This window comes from Tursiops truncatus, chromosome 14, assembly GCF_011762595.2.
Source record: "Tursiops truncatus isolate mTurTru1 chromosome 14, mTurTru1.mat.Y, whole genome shotgun sequence".
Taxonomy (NCBI): domain Eukaryota; kingdom Metazoa; phylum Chordata; class Mammalia; order Artiodactyla; family Delphinidae; genus Tursiops; species Tursiops truncatus.
The window spans coordinates 48,836,694-48,858,393 of NC_047047.1; the positions used below are offsets into that span (position 1 = coordinate 48,836,694).

General features: G+C 44.6%; 1 protein-coding gene across 2 annotated transcripts in view; it reads left to right on the forward strand.

Moving 5' to 3' along the window:
- The window catches only part of FSHR (follicle stimulating hormone receptor), a 163,198-nt gene that overhangs the window by 101,738 nt on the left and 39,760 nt on the right, over positions 1-21,700 (forward strand). For both annotated transcript variants that reach the window (XM_019942510.3, XM_019942511.3), the window contains exons 3-4: positions 6,352-6,426; positions 8,857-8,931. In XM_019942510.3, the coding sequence (XP_019798069.1) occupies positions 6,352-6,426; positions 8,857-8,931 (150 nt within the window). The remainder of the gene's footprint in view (positions 1-6,351; positions 6,427-8,856; positions 8,932-21,700) is intronic.

Consider the following 21,700-nt stretch of genomic DNA (forward strand, 5'->3'; position numbering starts at 1 on the left):
CATACCAACAATCCATTTTATTCTTTCTAGTAACTCAGATGTAGCCCATCAAATAAAGATAGCACCCAGTTAAGGAAAGCCTAGAATACTAGACTCGCTGAGTTAAAGACAATTGACAAAACCCAGAACCCATTTTATTCATCTTTAGAGCCCCAACGCGAAGCCTAGTGCCTGAAATACCAAAGCTGCTTAATTAAAACTTGTTGAACATTTGTTGGATTAGCTCTTCACTCTTTTAAAAATGCACTCCTAGGCTCTGCGAAACCAGAAGCTTCCTTCTTGCGTTAGTACACATTCTGATTTGCAAATACTCTGTTTACTGCAAATTTTCAAGAACACAGCTTCATTGTGCAAGAGCAAGGGTGGAAAATCTTTTATAATCTTTCAAAGGTAATTCACTCATTCAGCAAACACTTGGCTGGGAGCAGAAATACTAAGCTGAAACGCAATGTCACCATCCTCCAGGAGTTCTTTACCTGGTGAAAGAGACAAACCCGAAAGCAAACCCAGCGCGGTCTGTGAGGGCTATGTGAGAGTGTGTGAGGGCGTCCCACAGGGGACTCAGGGAAGAGAAACAGTCAACTAAATTTAGCCTGAGGTTATTAAAGACAAAAGAAAGAAATCTGATTCAGTGAGTATTAAAAATATTTTAGGGCTTCCCTGGTGGCACAGTGGTTGAGAGTCCCCCTGCCGATGCAGGGGACACGGGTTCGTGCCCCGGTCCGGGAAGATCCCACGTGCCGCGGAGCCGCTGGGCCCGTGAGCCGTGGCCGCTGAGCCTGCGCGTCCGGAGCCTGTGCTCCGCAACGGGAGAGGCCACAACAGTGAGAGGCCCACGTACCACAAAAAAAAAAAAAAAAAAGAAAAAAAAATATTTTAATGCAGTTGAATGCCCAGTTAGGGAGGGATATGTCAGATTTACTGAAGGAAAATTCTCTAAGGAAGGTCAGGGAACGAGGGAAAAGAGGGGAAAACCTGGTTGGAGAATATCTCCTATATCAGAAAAAAAGCAAAGACAATGTTTCTGTGAGTGTTTGATTTCTTATTACATCCTGCTCTCCAATTCATACATGTCGTTGAAATTCTAGGGAGGTCCTGAATTGCTGGTAACAGTTCTTCAGTTTTTCCTAATCCCACAAACCTGTAGCATCTCTTCTCTGAATGAAACAGTCCCAGCGTTTGGCAACTGAGTGTCAGGTGAAATGGTGGACAAATGAATATCACTCTAGGATACATTGACATTTCAGGCTGGACCCAGCTGAATGCTACATGCTCATTCTCTCCCTAAAGTCCCTCCTACTGACCCGACCCCCACCCACAAGTGTACTTGTATATGAATGCCACTTCATTGGCCAAAACAACGCAATCTGGAGTAGAATTTGACTGTGGCTCTGAAACTCACTCCAGAGGGAATGTCCTGATAATGTCCAGCACTTCATGCAAGCACATCTCCCCTGCCTTCAAAGAAACGTGGAATTCCATGCACAGAAGAGATCTAACACCCAATCAAATGCTTTAAGAACTCCTACAGGCACACCAGTCATCTCTCCCATCCTCTCCTCTATGGGTGTTTTGTAAATTCAAGGACCTCATCTGTGAGCCAGAGAGGAGCTGGAAATGCTATGACCCATAGGGGTAGAGCTAAAAGCATCCAGACTCTATTAGACATCCATACATAGACCAAATCCAGGTATGTGTCCCTTGCATGCTGTGTATTCAATGTAGAAAAATCCCTGGGACAAAAATCTAACTCACAGACAAGCTAGGTTCGGCCATCACATACCATACTTGGGCACGTTGGCTACAGAAAGGGGGGTGAAAGACTACAGAAGACAAACTTCATCTCCTTTGCAGCTTTTCAGATGCTGTTTCTGAACCTGAAGACGACTTTTTCTTCATCTACACATCCACCCACTAAGCATTTATCGAGTACCTATCACACGCCAACGTACCACTAGATGCTAGAGATAGAAAGATAGATGGATAAGATACCACCCAGGAACTCAAAGTCAGGTTAGGTAATTAGACAATGAGAACCCCCACAAAAAACAGCAATGACAAAACAACATGGTAATTGCTTTAACTGAGAAATGAAAGAAGTCTTGTGAGAATCTAGAGGACAGAAAAACTTCAATAAGAGAGTAAGGGAAGGGTTTCCAGAGGGGATAAAGGGTTTTTAAAATCAAGTACTTCACTCCACTCCTCTATCATGCTTTTCATACCCACCACTGGGTGTGTGTTGGGGAGAAAGGCCTGTTAGGGTGTTACTACCATTCTTCTAAAGAACCTTGCAATCCAAAGTGTGGTCTCAAGACTAGCACCATCCCTATCACCCTGAGGCATTAAAAAGGCAGAACCTCAGACCCCACTCGAGATCTTCCCATTGAGAATCTGCATTTCAACACGATCCCCAGGTGATTCATATATGCATGAACAACTGAGAAGCATCGTCTGAAATGAGAGCCTCATCTCTGGAAATAAGCTTTCCACAGAATCAGGATCCCTCACCCAAAAAGAACAGCGTTCAATGCCTACATTGGACAGTTCCCAAACTTTCTGGGCTCAGGATCTCTTTACATCTTAAAAGTTATTAAAGACACCAAACAGATTTTGCTTATGTAGCTTATAGCTACTGACACTTACCATTCTAGAAATTCAAACTGGGAAATATTTTGCTAGTCCATTTTAAAACAATAATAAATCTCTACATAATAACATAAATAACAGTTGTTATGCAAAATAACCATGTTCAAAAAAATATTAGGGAGAAGAGTACCATAGTTTTTTACATATTTTCAAAACATTTTAACATCTTGTTTAATAGAAGACAGATGGATTCTCGTATCTACTTCTGCATCCACACATCAACTAGCCCCTGGGCTCCACTGTATGCTCATAGAATGAGTGAAAAAATTATATTTTAGCATGATTATGAAAATAGTTTTGACCACAGAGGCCACCAGAGACCATGCACATTAGAATCACCATTGCTTGGAGAATTAAAGGGAAAAATAAAATAAAATAAAATAACACCAGAGTTTCACCCCAGACTAAATAAATACAACTCTCCGATGTGAACTCAGGTTTCGGAAGTTTTTAAAGGTCCACCAGAAGATGCTAATGTGCATCCAGAGTTGAGAAACTCTGATCCTCTGACCTAGTTCAGCTATGCACTTTACAGATTGTGGAGAGGGAATGGGAGGTTGCGGGGAGAACAGCCAGGAGGGAAGGAACCTTATCGAGAAGCTCCAGGATAGAGCTAGGAGTTGAACACCACCTTCTGGCCAGACAATATAACCAACATTCTTCCATTAATTCTCTTAATTCAGAGTCCTCAAAACACAAACAAAATGGAATTTACTCTCCTTCCTTTGAATGAAAGACACTGTTTAAATAACTGTATTAAGGTATGTTTCATATACAATAAAATATATGCATTCATTTTAAACTTAAAGTTCAATAAGTTAGGACTTCCCTGGTGGCACAGTGGTTAAGAATCCGCCTGCCAATGCAGGGGACACGGGTTCGAGCCCTGTTCCGGGAAGATCCCACATGCCGCGGAGCAACTAAGCCCGTGCGTCACAACTACTGAGCCCACGCACCTTGAGCCTGTGCTCCGCGACGAGAAGCCCACGCACCGCAATGAAGAGTAGCCAAGCTGGCCGCAACTAGAGAAAGCCGGTACACAGCAACAAAGACCCAACGCAGCCAAAAATAACTCAAAAAAAACGAAAAGTTCAATAAGTTAGACAAACTCATGTTCAGACCTCCCCAATCTTGATATAGAACATTTCCATCATCCCAGAGAGCTCTCTGCCTCTTCCCTGCCAGCAACCTCCATCCCAGGCCCCACGTGACAATTACTCTGATTTCTATCATTGCATATTAGTTTTTCTTCTTCTAGACCCTCAGATAAATGGAATCAGACAGTATGCTTTCTTTCCTGTCTGCATTCTTTCACTCAGCATAATTTTTTAAAGATTCAACTATGTTGGTTCAGCTGTTTGTTCCACTTTATGGATAAGTAATATCCCACTGTACGGATATTCCACAGTTCATCCATTGGGTTGTTCCCAGTTTGGGGCTATTACAAATAAAGTTGCTACGAACATCTCTGTACAACTCTTTGGGAGGGCATGAGTTTTTATTTCTTTTGAGTAAATATATAGGAGTGGAAATATTAGGCCCAGCGTGGCCCTGGGAGGCAGGGCATGTAGAAGAAACTGTTCCAGCCCGGCAGTCAGCCACAGCTGGTTCTGCATACAGATGGGGCTGTTTATTAACATGGAGATTAAAACACTGACTTCACAGGCATGCTAAAGGGATCGGAGACAATGTATGTAGAGTGGCTGGTAAATAGTAGATACCTAGTCAACGAGCGTAGAAATAACTAGAAGCAGAACTGGGTTGAACGGGAGCAAGATCCCTGAATTTTCCAGTGAGGTGTTTTTCCACTACTGCATGCTGTTCACCTCCCCCCAAGCCTCCTCTAGCCAAAGGTTCCCTCAGCCTCCACCCAACCCCAATACCCTCTCCTGTCCTTGAAGTTGAGGCCAGAAAATATGAACTGCCTTCTGAAATAATTAATTTAGAAGTGTTTCTTGGCTAGTTTGTTTTAATAATTTTTAGTTCTCTTTGGAAAAAAAAAAATCCATATAATGGAATGCTTGGTACATGAATTCAGTTAAGTCAAAATGTCCACCTTTTAGGCAGTATTAGGCTGAGATATTACCGCAAGGGGGTGACCAAACCTACCAGGACCTGTAAGTGAACCTGGAAATAGCTTTTGGACAATATGGGCCTATCTGCATTTAAACCCTCTCTGTCATCTAGTGCTCTCCTCCATGCTTATTTTCTACCTGTGCAACTCTTTCACTTGACTCCTTTAAGTGTTCAAATAAATGTCTCATTTTTCCAGGTCTACCACTCCTTTCCTACTCCTTCTCATTTCTGCACCTCCCAGTACTCTTTCCACTTGAAGGACAGAGGAGCAAAATAAATGCCCAATGGCCAACATGTCCTATTAAATACACACATGTACACACCACCCTCATCTATGTTCAACTATGAAAATTGTGAAGACCAATTCACTTTACCAAATGAATCACGAAGGAAGCTACCATAGAATAAGAGGTGCTTTTCTCTCACAAAATGTCTCTGCACTCACGGGGGAGTGTGAGAAACGACCCTGCCAACCTCTGAGCTGACAAGCCCCGGATGTTACCAGTTCCCCTCCCTGAGCTGACTGCGCTCACAACCATACTTCCCCTCCCTCAACAGGCCCTCTTCCTACCCTGCCCTGCCCTCCAGGCTTTTCCCTTGATCAAGAGCCTTTCTATAGCTTCTCAGCTAAATCCCAGGCCAGCAGACAGCGCTTCACCTCAGCCAGTTTGAGTGCACGCTGCCTATGAGATTTTCTGAGACTCTCTTAAAACTGCATGACAGCCTTCCTCAGGAGGCCTAATAATACCGTGTTTCACCTTTGAGCCACTTTATAAACATTAACTCATTAAGCTACCCTTCTCTCCTCATAAGCTCTGGGCTTCTGCAGAGGGGACTTCATCCTCCACTCCCCTCAAATTACTCCAGGAGGAAATAAGCTGGGAGCTGAAGGATCTTTTCTGGGGATTTTAGGCCAAGACAACATTAATGCCAAAGGTCCTGGAATAACAAACGCCGCTTAGGTAAAATGGCATGGATGTTTCTTTAAAAGAGACTGAATTGAGGTTCTCATCTCCCAAAGCCAGATTAGCAGAATGAAGAACTTGCCTCCATGGTCTAGGGCAGGGTCACTGAACTACTACAGCCCATGACACAAAATCCAGCCTGCCCCCTGTTTTTATGAATAAAGTTTGACTGGAACAGAGGCATGCTCATTGATTTACATGATATCTCTGACCACTTTTACATGACAATATCAACTGAGTGGTTGCAACAGAGACCAAATGATCCACAAAGCTAAAAAAGAAAAAAAAAAAAAATTACTGCCTGGTCCTGTAGAAGACGTTTGCTGACCCCTGGTCTAGGGAATGTAAAGTTTGTTCCCATCCCCCATATTCCCTAAATATCTTTAACCAAGTCCCTTTCCCTCTCTGGGCCTCAGGTGCTACATTTGTAGACTGAATAACCTCTGACCTGAATCACTGCCTTGGGTTTATTCTCTCATTGTTCTGCAAGTATTAACATCCCATTTGTTAGCTTTGCCTCATCATTACAGCTGCCTTTTTTGGGAGAAGGAACAGAGTTTTGTGTGTCTCATGAATCATTGTAGGCACAAGGCTCTATGCTGAGCTCTAAATCCACTTCTGGAGTGTAACTGAACTGACTTGAATTCTATTTCTTTCTTTGCAGAGAGATCTCGCAGAATGATGTCTTGGAAGTGATAGAGGCAAATGTGTTCTCCAATCTGCCCAAACTACATGAAATGTAAGCAAGAACCTGTTTGCTCATGGCTGTTCTCGGCCATAGCTTTAAAGTTCACTTATATTCCTGGGAGGCCCTGGCTCTGCTCTGCCCTCAGACCCCTAGAATTTCATTTTAAGATGTCAAAGTCAGTCCAAAAGGCACTGTCATGTGTCTCTGCCTGGTGATCCATCCAGGTCCCATTCCAGAGCTTGGTCTTATCCTGCTTCTTCCCTCCCAGAATTTCTTGCGTAGTAGACTCAAGAATGTAGCTCTGTGACTGCAAGTGCGTCTACCTCATCCTCTCAAATTTATTCCACAGTCAAAGCCCAGAATAAATCCCCCATGATGTAGCTGAAGATGGGCAGTCTTAGTTTGACTACATAGACCCACCATGAAACCTTGGCCAAGATACAAAATCATGCTAAGACTTAGTTTTCTTATCTGTAAGTGAGAATAATAAAATTGCATGCCTCACAGGATCACTGTGATGAATAAATGAGATGATAAATGTTAAATAGATCTAACACGTCAACCGCCATACGGTAAGATCATCACAATCCTTGACCTCTTTACTACTCCAACCAAATTTACTTCCTCTTGTTGACATTCTAGTTTTACATACATGCCAATACTCACACAGATCCACCTCTGTTTCATACCAGTCTCTAATTACCATAGGTTATCAAAGCCAGAAGAGACTTCACAGACAATCTGGTGCAAAATTTTCCAAAGTATATTCTGTGTGTCATTAAACACTTGGAAAATTATTCAGTGCTCCGAAAAAGGAAAAAAGTCTATGGTCAAATAAGGTTAAGTTGGACAGATTCACTTACTATAGGAAAACTCAGAGCCTGTAATATGCGAATATACACTTGGAATCTCCAAGAAGGATATCGTATTAAGAGTTTCTCAGCTAATGTCATTGGAAAGGTTTCTCTGTGAAGCATTGATTAATATCTCACGAAATTTTCATGGATCACAGTTAGGAAAGCCAGTGACCCACTTCCCTAATTTTACAGGTGAGGAAAGAAAGACAGAGAGAAGTTGTGAGGCTTGTCTGGTCACCCAGTCAAATCCACAGCAGGATAAGGACTTGAACATAAATCTCCTGACTCCTTCGTATCTTTTTGAACATTTTTTAGCGCTTGTCAAGCATATATACATACCCACACACACATGCTAATTCATGTATGCATACATCCATCCATATGAATTTGTTTAGGAATGACAGTCCGTCCATCTTGGCAGACCTCCTTCCCTTTTCTCCTACTCACTCCGCATCCCACTCTCATTCTTCCTCGTTGTCATTAAGCCTCTGCAACTGACGCCTTCCCTCCCTCCCCCCACTGCCCTAGTGCTCCTTCCTTCCTTCTCACTCTGCTTGGCCTTTCCTTACCCTAGTTGGGAAAAGAGATCTGACCAGGGTCTCAGAACCCACAGAGAATATCAGAGAAATGAACCAAAGGGCAGCTGGCCCTCCGGGCAAGGTCAAGCAGGCGTCCCTCTATGCTCTTCAACGGGCAGTGGAGCTAATGGGATGGCTCTTTCATCTCTTTACTGAATGGAGAGGTTCTCACCCCCATGTAGCACTGACCGTACTTAAAATGATTAATTACCTGGTACTTGGATCTGGGTAGCTACAGGTTACTGCAACATTAAGCTAATGAAACAGGGAGGAAGTAATTAACACAGAGCATCTCTGCAAATATACATCGATCTAGCAAGATGGGGAAAGGGCAGCCTCTCTCTGTCGGAATCCAAATGTGAACATGCCCACCTCCAGAACTGCACTGTGTCCAGATCAGGACACAGTGCAGGTCAACCTGGGGCAGAAGCCATCACTTCCCATGAGCTGTGAGAGAGCAGCCTCAGTGTGAGCATGAGGGGACTCACTGGCACATTCCCAGCTGCTGTCTGCTGGGACTGCACAGAGATGCCCACTGGTTTTCCCCCAGTCTTTGTTTTCCTTTGCCCCTTCACTCTCCTTTTCTCTAATCTCCTTTGGCCCTTCAGCCTTTTTCCTTCCCACCCTCTTTTGTTGTTTTCCATGCCCTTCTCTCTTGTCTCCCAACCGGACAAAAGCTCGTTTCCCCCATTAGTCTTGTCCCTACCCTCTTAGCCTCCTCAGACCCTGGGAGATCCTTAATGGTTAAAGACTCAACTGTGCTCAGTGGAAATGACTCACCCAGTCAGCGCTTTGTTTGTCTCTGATGAATAGGTTCCAGGAAGACTTCAGTGATGAGAGTTATATGGGACAGGGTTAATATTTTGTTTGCGCAGTTTAGTATAGTAAAAGACACCGCATGTATGCTCAATTTTTGTTGAAACGATGGATGGATGAATAGGTGGATGGATGGGTGAATGACATTAACATACTCTTTGCATAATGTGAAAAACACCATAGCATTCCTTACCGTTGAGGTCACGTGCATGTTCTCTCCTCTTTTACAGTAGAATTGAAAAAGCCAACAACCTGCTATACATCGACCCTGATGCCTTCCAGAACCTTCCCAACCTCCGATATCTGTAAGAACTCCTGTGCCTGCTCTATGATCAAATTGTGCGTTCATATTTTAGCAAAATATCCATTTGCAACTCTGGGGAACAATTGCTTTTAATCAAAGATGTGGGGCAGAAGTGAAGTGGGGAGACACTTGCTGGTGGATTTTAGTTTAGTTTAATGAGTGAATTCCACTGACATAATTGCATTTTGTTTTCATTTAGAAAAACAGACATCATAAGGAATGCCATTTGCATTAATGGGATTGTCACAAGGACCTCTTGCAGAACTCAGTCATAATTTAGTGTTAATGAGATACAGCCAAAATTTCCGCTAGCATTTAGCTTGTGACCTTGACCTCAAAGACATCGTCTCTCTTGTTCTGCATTTAAGCATTTTTTTCTTTGATAGATTACAGTGTTTTATATTAAAAGTCTTGGTTAATAATAGACATGGTGTTTTTATCAGCAGAGAGATTCCTGGTGTTTGAGCTTTATCCCATGGGCCTGCCTCCATCTGCAAAAACTCTGCTTCTTCCACTCAAACAGCTTTCAGATTCGCTGAGGGCTTGTCAGAGCCCTGAGTGCTGTGATGGGGCCCCACAAAATAACAGATAAGAATTTGACCTATGGAGTCAAACTTTCTGGACCCATTTATTAGCTACTGATCACAGGCAAGAATTTAACCTCTTAAAGCCTGTTTCCTTGTCAAGAGAATGGAAATCATGATGAATGTGTATCTGTTATCTATTAACATAATAATAATGCATAACCACCTACCCCCAAAAGACAGTTTTTAAGCAACAACGATGTATCATTTTTACCTGTCTGTGAGTTGATCAGTGGAATGGTTCTGCTGAGCTGGACTCTGTTGGCCTGACCTCAGCTAAGCTCACGCATGTATTTGAAGTTAGTTGGCAGGCAAAGTGGGTGCTGGCTGCTCTGGGTGGTCTCGGTTTGGGACGACAGCTCTCCACCAAGTGGTGTTCGTTTCCAGCCAACTCACACAGGCTTGTTCCCATGGCTGTCCTGGGGGTTCCAAGAGAGATAGTAAGCTTGCAAGCCTCTTGAGACCTAAACTGTGAATTCGCACACCATTTCTTCTGTTGAATTTTATTAGCCAAAGCAATTCATGGGACCAGCTGAGGTTCAAGAGGTGGAGAACCAGACTCCACTACTTGACGGAAAAAGCTGCAGAGTCACAAGACAAGGTGTGTGGATACAGGGAAGGGTAGGGAATTGAGGCCATCTTTGCAATCAGTTTACAGCATGTAAAAAGTTTCCCACAGTTCCTGTGACATCATAGTAAATGCTCAATAAAGATTAGCTACTAGTGATATTATGACTCTGTCCCTAACTTTTGATCCAGGAGACCTGGAGTTAGCACGTAAAATAAGGAACACCGGGCCACTGTGGTTTAGCTCACTGAATGGAGGCTGACTGAGGGAATAAGAGATCTAACAGAACAAAGTCCCTACGACCTGGAACTTCTGCTCTCTGATAGGAGCCCCAGGAAGGATCTGAGAGAGAAACAAGGTCTTCCACTCCTGAGCTCATGTCAGAGGCAGGACCAGCTTCACTGGCATGCAACCAGGGCAGTCTCATGGGGCTCTATGCTCTAAAGGCACCCACGCTCAGAGGGCCTCACCCCAGGTATAATACTCTGCTGTCGCCATCTTGAAACACTTAAACAGCTTTGAACGAGGAGCCCTGCATTTTCATTTTGCACTGCACCTCACAAATTATGTAGTCATTCATGCTCAGAGGTCAGGGTTACGACTGACTCAGGAGCCGTGGCTCTCTAACTGGACTTTGCTAGACTCTCTGCAGAATCTAACCTGGGTTAGGTACATAGCAGTGGAGGAAATCCGAGGTAACAGAAAAGGCATGGGCCTTAGGATTAAAAAAAAAATCTAGGACCTCATCCTGACTCCACCATTTACTCTTGGGCCAATCACTGGATTTCTGAGAGGTGCATAGCTTATAGGACTCTCAAGTGAGGTTTACATGGGAAAATATACTGTAAACTACAAACTGCTCAAAAACATTAATAAATGTACTAAGTATTTGTAGGATACTCTCTCTGGCCAACCAAAGTCTATAAGTCCACCCTCAGAAAAAGTCCAATAAGGGTTTAATACAGAGTTATGGTGGCCCCTAAGACCTTCAGCTTTCACCTAGAAAGCATGATTTAAAAAAAAAAAAAAAAAAAGGACTTTGGGACATGCCTGTACATTTAATGGAGCAGTATAGAAAGAAAAAGAAAAAGCTATATATGACGTCAGAAGGACTGGATTCCAGATGGGATGTTGTTATTCATTAGCTAGATAACCATTACCTTCTCTAAGCCTCCTTATCTGTAAATTGGGTGGTTGTAAAAAACTAAGTAAGATTATGCCTGTAGAAACATTTTGCAAGTTGTTTTTAGTGTATAAACCATAAAGAACTATATAGATATAAAATTCTTAAAACTACCTATTACCCAGGTGGTTTCCTTCACCCCTTCTTCTTTTCTTCTTTCCCTCCCAATTTCCATTCTTCCCTTCCTTCTCCTCTCCCCTTCCTCTTAGAAAAAGTCTGAGTGGAATAGGGGCGGCCACAGAGCCTTCCATAGCAGAACAAAAGCACATTAGGATATGCAAAGGGACACCCCTATTCACAAACTGTCACATGTGGCTCACGAGAAGCGCTCCTGCAGAGGAGAGATTCGAGAAGAAAGGGACCCCCTCACTCACGCATTCCACAGCTATGATGATAACAGCAGGTCTGAGAATGGGGGCCTGGGAGCACGTGACCAAGGGATGGGCAATCACAGCAAAGTTTGAAATCAAGAGCTCCAGCATTTGGCCCTAATATTAGCCCGCACCTTGTAGCCAGCACCATTTGTTCTTATTAATAAGGACCCTCAGCCCTCCCTCTAGGGGATGAGGGCTGGGGAGGAACTTGGGAGGATGAGGGCGTGGAAGGCACAGCCCTAGACTGAAGGGGGAACTCCGGCAGAACAGAGGGGACAAATCTCCGACTTTGACTCTGGAAATCTGTGTCATCTGTCGTCAAGTCCAGCCTCCCCTTTGTGTCCTTTTCTCATTTTGAGGTGTTCAGTAATCCTCAGGCACACCTGGCTCCCCATCAAGTCCAGACAAAGCTGGAGGTGACCACTTCCAGCCACATCCGTTCCTAAGAGGAGGTTATCGTTCTGAGTGTATCTGAAACACGCTTTCTAACTGGAGAAAGAAAAGAACTTGCAAGCAGTTTAGAGGAATTGTGTCACTGTTAAATGATCCTCCTCGATGGCTCTGAAAAATATATATACTTACATAATCCTACAGAGTATGAGGTCCTTTCACATCCACTGCCATGCTGATCCCCCTCGGGAAGTTGGGCTGAAGAGCCGTCCATCTTAAGCCTTTGGACTTATTGCCCAGGGTGGACTTTTCCCAGCTGCACACTCCTCCCGGAATGCAGCACAGGGTGACCCTGGGAACTAGAGCAACTTTTCACTCCAAAGACACTACCAGCAAGACATCTATTCAGGTCTCTCAGACCGTGGTCCTTTGAAGTGTTTTCCAAACTGCTAAGAGGAATCACCTAAATTCAGAGTTGGTCCTCTAATCTAAAAGATGATTTCGTGGAAAAAAAGCCCAGTTAAGCTTCGTTCTTTTTCCATTCTTATTTGTGTCTGAGCAGCGGTCATGAACAGCTCCGCAATCCAGCAGCCAGGTAGAGGTGGGTGGTAACGATTTCAGATATTCTTGGGAATGATGAACTACTTGCTTCAAGGCAAAGAGGAAACACAAAATGGATGAAGGAATCCAGAGGGGACTGGTAGGATGGAGTAGTTGTTTATTCCCTTAAGCCAGGTTAAATGTTTATCATCACAGCCAGCAGAGCAGGAAATTACAAGGGGTAGGGGTGTGTTGTCATTTGACTTGAGAACCCTAAGCGCTGCATACACACACACGCACTTAGAAATGTTATTCTGAGATTCTCAGCGTTGATTCCATTTCATGCTGATCATTGACGGCACAGAATTCAAGACAACTAGAAATCAGCGTTCTTCATTATTCCCTTCATCCTTCATTAAGGAACCTGAAAGGGTTGGGGGGGGGAGAAAAAAACTCATGAATAAAGAAATGTACTTTGACTAGAAGAATATCCATCAAAGGATTCATCTGGGTGGATTTTTTCAAGTCAATATTGTATTTGCAAAGCAGTATTTCTTTCTTTACCACTCTGCCTTCCTGGCGCTGAGCTTTTGCGTATGAAAGATTATCTATTGATCTGTAAATAAGGTTTACACAATATTCTCTTGCCTTTGCATCCTGTCAGCGTAATTCTTAGGCAGCTGGATGTTGCTCTTTGCTACTCAATAAACCTTAATTCCATCTTGGCAAACCCTTCACACAGCTGGGTGGGCCCGCACCCTCAACTGACAACTCTCTTCCTCTCACGTGGGGGACGCTTAGAGCTTCTTAGGGGGCTGTTCACGGCAGCCACGCCATCTGCTTTCTCCAGCCAGGGATGATTCCAGGAGAGTCTTCATTGGGACTCACCTCGGCATTTCTGGCTGTTTCTTCCCCCACCCCTCCCAAGTCCCTCTCTCTCTCTTTTCTGCGTTCCTCTCTTTCATTTGTTTTGGTAGGAGTGATGAAAGTAGCTTCTTTGGTTACAAAAGTTAAGCCATTTGTTGGACAGCGCATGGCAAAAGGGACAGAGGGCAGGGATTCAGGAGGCATGGGCCTCCTGAATAACAAGGAAGGAAGGAAGTATAACAAGGAAGCGCAGAGGCTCCAGGGCCATCTGGCTGGGCTCAGGGCTCGGTTCCTACCCTTCTTAGTTGTGTGACCTTGGGTAACTGGCTTAACTTCCCTAGGTCTCAGTTTTCCTTTCTATAAATGAGGAATAACATTGCCTGCATCTCTGCATTGTAGTAAATGAAGTACTGAAAAGAATGACTGACATTTTAAAAATTCTCAATCAATGTTAGCAATTCTTATTAAATTCCTGACTCTATCATTTACTAGCTAAGGGAGCCTGTGTAAGGGACTCCACCTCTATGTATCTCAGTTCTCTTCTCTGCAAAACAAAAAAGAAAAGAAAAAGAAAAAAAAAAAGAATACCTATCTCTAAGAGTCTTGTAAGGATTAATTTGATGACGATGATGGTGATGTGTTGGTGGTGGTGATATCTCTTTCCCCTTCCAATATTTCTAAGGTTTTGAAGGCCTTGTTTCTTTTGGACAGAACCCACTGATCAGCATTCACACATGAAAATATATCATTTGTGTTTCTCAAAAGTAAAAGGGGGCTTCCCTGGTGGCGCAGTGGTTGAGAGTCCGCCTGCCGATGCAGGGGACGCGGGTTCGTGCCCTGGTCCGGGAAGATCCCACATGCCGTGGAGCGGCTGGGCCCGTGAGCCATGGCCGCTGAGCCTGCGTGTCCGGAGCCTGTGCTCCACAACGGGAGAGGCCACAACAGTGAGAGGCCCTCGTACCGCAAAAAAAATAAAAATAAAAATAAAAATAAAAAAAGTAAAAGGCATCCTTCTTACCAAAGTCCTGACAAATCCAGAAAGGCCCCTCCAAACAAGTGAAATGACATAACCCTGCATAACCCTAACCCCTCCTTTTGCTCATTTTCAACACTAGTGGTCCACAATACCTCATGCCATCCCCATCAACCAACTGGTTGGATAATGCTTCTTATTTTTATGTTGATTTACAATTTGACTCTTTTTATCACACTTCATTGCGTCTGAACCTCACAACAGTCCAAGGAGTAAGCAGGGCAGTAAAAGTACAAGCAATTACAGAAGCCAGCTGGCCATGCCTGTACTCCCTGGTCACAGAGCTCTTCGGACAGGAATGTGCAATGTCCCTGTGGACTGTTCCGATACTTTTGATGTTCAGCAACATTTGGTTCTCTGTGGTGGTGGGGAAAGAGCCATACTTGGGTTCATTTTTCAAAGTTACTGCAGCCACGTGCACAGTAGAAAGGATCGGTGCCTTCCCATTTCTCCTCCATCATTTCAGATGTGAAGTAGACAGTCAGTAAGGACTCATTCATTCAGCCAATCATTCAACAATCATTTACTGAGGCCATACCATATCCCAGGCTTTATTGTGATGTTTCTTGGGTGTACAAAAGATGACAAGACAGATGAAGCCTCTGCCCTTATGGAACTTACATTCTAATTGGAGAGACAAATGATGTTGTATAATGTCCGTGGTGATAGTGATATGAAGAAAAATAAAGCAGGGAAAGTTGAGTGATGGTTTAAAAAGGGTGGTGAAGAAAGGATAGAGGGGATGGCCTTGTGAGAGATAAAGGAGTCATCTACGGACAGCTCCCAAAACAAGGAGCTCCGTCTTCTGGGGAGAAAAGACTATCATTCATTAACCCCTGAATATAATACATCTTTCAAGCTGTGTGGCACTGGCCATAGAAAAGAGGACTGACCCAATGCCTTGGGTTGCACTAGTCAAGGAAAGTTTCTTTCAAGGTAGGGAGAATTTAGCTGCAACTTGGGGGATGAATAAAATTTAGAAAGATGGAAAAGAAGGCATTTTCTGTGAAAGAAAGAGGTGAGTAGATGCATAGAACATAAAAGGGCCACGGAATAGGCAGAGGATGACGAGATACTGAGGCTCAATAAAAAGAAGGTGTACACTGAGAAGGAGTCTGACTATATCAGGATGGATCGGGTTTGGTGAGATTGGAAAACTAAATTTAAGCAAGGAGTTTAGGAGCAGAGAATAAGCTATAAGAGGGTCTTACCAACAAGGACCTACTGTACAGCACAGGGAACTATACTCAATATTCTGTAATGACCTATAAGGGAAAAGGATCTGAAAAAGAATAGATACATATGTGTATAAGTGAATCACTTTGCTGTACACCTGAAACTAACACAGCATTGTAAATCAACTATACTTCAATTGTTTTTAGAAAAAGAGCTTCTTAAGCAGCAGAGTGCCAGGATGACAATGATTTGGACTGTAGATTGACAGGTAACAGGGTATAGACTATACTCAAGGGAGACCTGCTAAGGACCAGTTGTCATAATGCAGGAGTACAGTAATGGTGGCACCTGGAGGAATAGAAAGGCATGGTTCAACGGGGGACACATTTCCGAAACTGTACCACCGGCATATGATTTCCCTCTAGGTCGGACGACCCAAGTGAATGCAATGATTTTTGCCCATTAACCTCTAGTAACCCCCAAAGCCTCCTTTCCCCCTAGTGACTCCCACACAGAATCACCCTGCAGACAGTACTCATCAAGAATTCAGTCTGGGCCAGAAATCACCTTACACAGTGGCTGTGAGTATTGGGAAGAAATTATTAGCCACCTCTCTGGCTGTCAGCATTGTAAACGTCTAAGGATGTTGTCATGACTACAAGGATGTCTGGGCACAATGGAAATTACACAATTGCTTCTTTTATCAGTAATCTGTCTAGCAGAGCCAACTTTGCCTGCCATTGTCAACTCCAGGAGAAGAGAGCCAGATTCTCCTTGTGGAACACTGGAGTTCAGCATGAGATTTCAGCCTGAGCATGTCAGCCCCAGGAGAGCGAGAACTTCCTCTTGTCTTGGGGCCTGCTTGTAACAACGGTGACATTTTCATGCTGCTAACCTCTGCTCTTCACTCCTCTGACCTGTTCAGTGCTTTGTGCACCAAGAGGCCCAGGCCTTCTCCATCAGCAAGGCAATTACTGCATCTATCAATTCACATCAGTATGTTCAGACTGATGGTCTTCTTCTCAAGGGAAGTGGCATATTTTTAAAAAGGAGCCTGAAAAAGGCAATGTGAAACCCAAGAATTGATAATGATAGACTCCCGGGCGTGGGGCTTCTGAGAGGGCAAGAGAGTCCAACAGGATCCACTCATATAGCACATAGGTGACCACCTACTCCAGCCGCTTGCAGTCTCTGGATTATATTTTCGCAGGATATACCTCTTATGAGGTAGGTATATCCTCACCTCGTTAATTCTGAAATAAGACCTCTGTCGTCACCAGAAATCAGATGTAAAGACAAGCCTAGAGAGGGTTCCGAGAGAAACAAGCCTCCGATTGGCTGCATGGAACTCAGCCCTGCCCTCCTCCTCATGGCTAAGATCACCTCCACCTCCCCCCAGACAGTGATGGGCTGATCGCTTCAAGTCTCGGTTTCTTCACTTACAAAATGGAAATCATCAAGTATGCTTCAAGAGGCTGATGAAAGAGGAGAAGGGACTGTACATCCTCTTAGATCTCTTCTAGCCCTCAGGCGCTTGGTGTCTAAATTGTGTTCTTCACGAATCTGGGGATCCCAGAGTCACTGTCCTGTCCTGAGTTCAGCATATTCAGATCCAGCGCAAAGGGCCTTATATGGAAGGAGAAAGTCCCTCTATAAGACAGGAAAATCCAGCCTCCTGCAGGCCACTCTGCTTCCCAGATCAGGCTCCTCTTCCCCAGGATTCAAGGAGACCCTTTAAATGCTGAGATCCTTCGGAGGCATCGAACACTTAAACCGGCTGTAAATTACTCTCAAAAGAAGTCCCCTTCTTAAGCTAAAGGGGACTCACAGCATGAGCCCTGCCACTTCGGCCCCTTACAAAATGAGCACAGCCAGCCTTAGTGGGGCCTCAGAGGTACTGGATGTGGCACCAGGCTTAAGAGGCAGACAACGCCCAGCAGCCATTGGAGCTGGCCTGGGAGGGCAAATCCCTGGCAGGGTTGGCCCCAGGCACAGGCAGAAGGAGAGACAGCTTAGCTGGCGAGAATCTGAAGGGCATCAAGGGAAGCCCCACCTCCGTGGAAAATAAACTGCTGTCTCTTCTTCCACCACTGCAGCCTCAATTCAATATAGGAAGGTTTCAAAGGTATTTTGGTCCTTTCTGACCCTTTTAGATTTGCAATTATCCCTGGGAGAGGCCACATATTAAGATATTGGAGCTAACACAAGAACTGTCAGCTACCGTCTCTGTCGGGATGGGGCAGCCCCTGGAAGCAGAGATGGGCCAGAGGAGGTTGGGCAGTGCCGTGGGCAACAGGGGGTGAGCAGGAGAGAGGGGAGGGCATCACGCAGTCAACTCTGGTTACCAGATTGTGTGCTCCTCCAGGATGGGGACCAGGTGGTCTTCACAGCCATACCCCCAGTACGTGGCACAAAAAAAGGCGTTCAGCTATTTATTTCTCCTTTTAGAGAACACGGGCTGTGATCTCTCACGCCAGACCTCTTGTGCACCTGGTTCTCGCCTCACTCTGTAACGCTTGTTGAGGGACCCATTTGTTCCTTGCTGCCCTCATTCATCTCATCTGCTTTATCTTTCACAGTGTGTGCTCTTAGGTTGTAAGCTAAGAACACAGGCATCTTCTAGCCACATGGCCCCCGCTGCTCCCAAACCCTTGGCTTGTCCATCTGGGAAGATGCTGTCTTCCCGTGGGCATGGCTATAGGAGGCAGGCATTCCAGGGGGCTCCTCGGCCAGCCAGATCAGCTGGCTCAAGACTGGGGAGCAGTGAAGCGGCAGGAGAGGGCATCACCTGATTCAACTGACCTCTAATCCAGAGCAAAGGCTGCATCTAGCTCATCTCTGAGCTTCTACAGAAGGGCGTGCACAGAGTAGGTCCTTAATGAAAATGTGGGCGGGCCTGGATTTGAATCTTTCTGTTTGGGTAGTGGAAGGGAAGCAGCTGCTGTTTTTAGAGAAGTATCTTGGGGCATTACAGAGTGTGAACACTGCAGTGACAAACGGTCTAAGGAAGAATATTTTCATCCCCAGCAGACATTACAAAAATGTTCTGCTGCGGTTTAATCATGAGGTCACCCACAGCAAACACCCCACAAATAATGTCTAGTTCAAGAGGGGCTGAGCTCCTCCCCCACCAGTTGGGATTCAAAGATAAAATTAGGCAGCCTCCCTCGCAAAGCTCACCCAGCACAGTCTCTCTGGACAAGGGCCAAACCACAGGAGCCGCCTGGACACCAAGGAAAAGCTCTTCTCCTTATGGGAGAGCCGCACGCTCAGGCTCCAGCCGCGGTCCTGCTTGTGTAAGCAAGTAACGAGACCTCTCTGGGCCTCATGTAAGATGGAGAGGAAAGGGACAGCCCCATCTCCTTCAAAAGTTGTAAGGAAGAGAAAGGAAGGGAGAAGATGAGTCAGGGTGCGGGGACGCTTTGAAAGTTCAAAATGGCAAACAAGTGCAAGCACTGCTGATTGGACAGGGCACTGCGGGCGGATACGGGGCGGGACACAGAAATCACAATTCAGAAAGCACTTTCACTTTATACTAATTTACATAGTCTTACAAAAGCCCTCTGAGATATTTACTGATGGTTCCATCTCACAGGTGGGAAACTTGAGGTTCAGAGATGCTGACTGAATTGCCCTAATTCCCCAAATGGGATTAAGAAAGGATCTTGGAGCAGGAGAGACAGGGAAACTGATACTAATTGAACATCTACTAGATGGCAGACCCTAAACTAGGTATTTTGTTCTCACAACTCATCTTCCAACCTTCCAAAACAGTGAGGTGTGTATTTTGCCCAATTTATAAATGAGGAATTTGAAACTCAGAGATCCTGTAGTTGGCAGAACTGAGATCTGAGGCCAGGAGTGTCTGATTCCATCCTGGTTCTCCTCACTTTTCGGGGCTCCGCGGCTGGGAAGGTGCGGAGTGTGGGTGAAGCCAATGTCAACGTACCCAGTGTTCTGAGCGCAAGAGTGACACCTGATTCCTGTTTGCCATTTGGAACTTGTGATCATCTACGCGGCTATGTTGAGGTGTACCTAAGAAATAGCTTTCTAAATAATGAATGCTTGAAATGAGTTGTGGGGAAGGGTGTGCAAACCGTTTAAAATATTAACTCTTTTGCGATTCCCCTATGTAATTTAAAAGTAACTGCTTGCCACAGATTGGTAGTCTGACTAAAGTTATTCGTACATTGGCATCCAAGAAGGTCCCAAAAGATTACCTCTTAGGAACACTCTGTTAGCAGTGAATCTAACTTGGAGAGATCTTTAGGTTTTAAAAGTCCTTATGTAGCCAGTGTGGTATCATGGAAAGATCACCAAGAGGCATGGGAGCCCGAGGGCCCAGGTTCCGATCCCATTTCTTCCACTTGCTAGCAAACAAGTTAACTGAAACTCTCTAAGCCTCAGTTTCCTTATCTAGAAAATGGAGCTAATAATAGTATCTTCTTCATGGAGTTGTGGGCAGGAATAAGTGACTCTGTACAGGCAAGGCCTGTATGATGGTGCCTGACATGTGGTAAGGTAATTGGAAAGTATTAACTATGATTCTTTCTGGTTTGAGCTTAGAAATTTGGGTGATTCATTTATCCTCTATGAGTGTTGCCTCCCTTATCTGTAAGACGGGAATCATAATTGTATTCACCTTAGAAACTCACAGTAAAGTCAAATGAGGTAATATGAAATAACTCTGTCAGTCACTTGGGCTACACAAATATAAGATAAGGCGATTTTCCAGCCTTTTCTTCCTAGAAGTCTGGGTCAGAACTGTGACCTGTGTAATCAGTTCCTAGGACTTGTTACTTCCCAAATACCAGTCCTCTGGTCTATTGCCACTGTAGGCAGCCTCTCACCCAGGCCCAAGTCAGACACTGGTCACTGTGTCCCCAAGCAGGAGGAGACAGTGATGAAAGTTGCCACGTGGTTTTCTTAAAGTCCTTCTCTCAGCCGAAGTGACACAACAACAGCTCCCACCCTCCCCCATGGTGGGGGGCTGGGAAGGGCAGAGTCTCAGGCGTCTCCAGGAACCCTTCTCACAAGGTTCCTACAGCGTTTTCACGCCTACTGCGCACGAGAGGTTAAGAGTTGTGTAACTGGTTTCTAGGAAACTGGACTATAGCATGTCTCATATCTCGGCATCTCAGGAAAAACTCCAACTCTGACATCCTGTTACACTGAGACCTGCCCTAGCCACGAAGGCATCGTGTTGCAGGCCCCAAATTGAAAGGACGAATAACAACAAAGTGAGAGCTGCTCAGTAACCCATCACAAACTTTGTTGTTTTCTACATTCAGGCCCATTTTGTCAAAGATTTCTCTTCAGTTTAGTCCTCCTTTGATTCATTTTGCCATCAGAGAACACGATTTCTTCTTACCCAGACAGGGTGTGTAGTAGAGAGGTTAATTGTTGGGCTAGGAGTAGGAATCTGATCCTCTGACTGACAGACCCTGTCCAGCTGCAGGGGAGTTATTCAGAGTCTCTTCCCTCTTTAGGTTGTACCCTAAAGGGGCCCATCCTAAAACGCCTGAAATGCCGGGAGAAATTGGATCAAAGTTCATTTGACAGAGTGTGCCTTTTCACCAGTGTGGTTCTGTAAACTTTCTGATTTATATCATGGTAGAGGAATACAGGGGGCTGACTAACAGAACACTCTGTCTAAGAGAGAGTTTGCCAACCATGCTCTAAATGGTAACAGCATTTTTGGAGAATTAGCATAAATCAGCATAAATACTCTAGCTTCTAGCAGGGCTTCCAAGGTTGAACTAGGAAACACCACACTCAGGAGATACTCTACAATAAAGGAAGAATCCAGGGTCAATATGTTTGGGGAAAGACAGCGCACTACTTCCTCCTCTTGGGCATTTACAATGAATAATATTGTGGTAAAGGCTCTGAGAATCCTGCAGGAAAGAAACTGTTTAACCTTATTAATGCAGCACTTCCTAGACTTATTTGATGACTGTGGCCTTTCGTTTGTAAGCAAAGCATTTATAATCTTTGGAAACAGCATTTATGGAGAAATGCTCCAAGCTTCTAAGTTGGAAGTCACCTTAGAGGT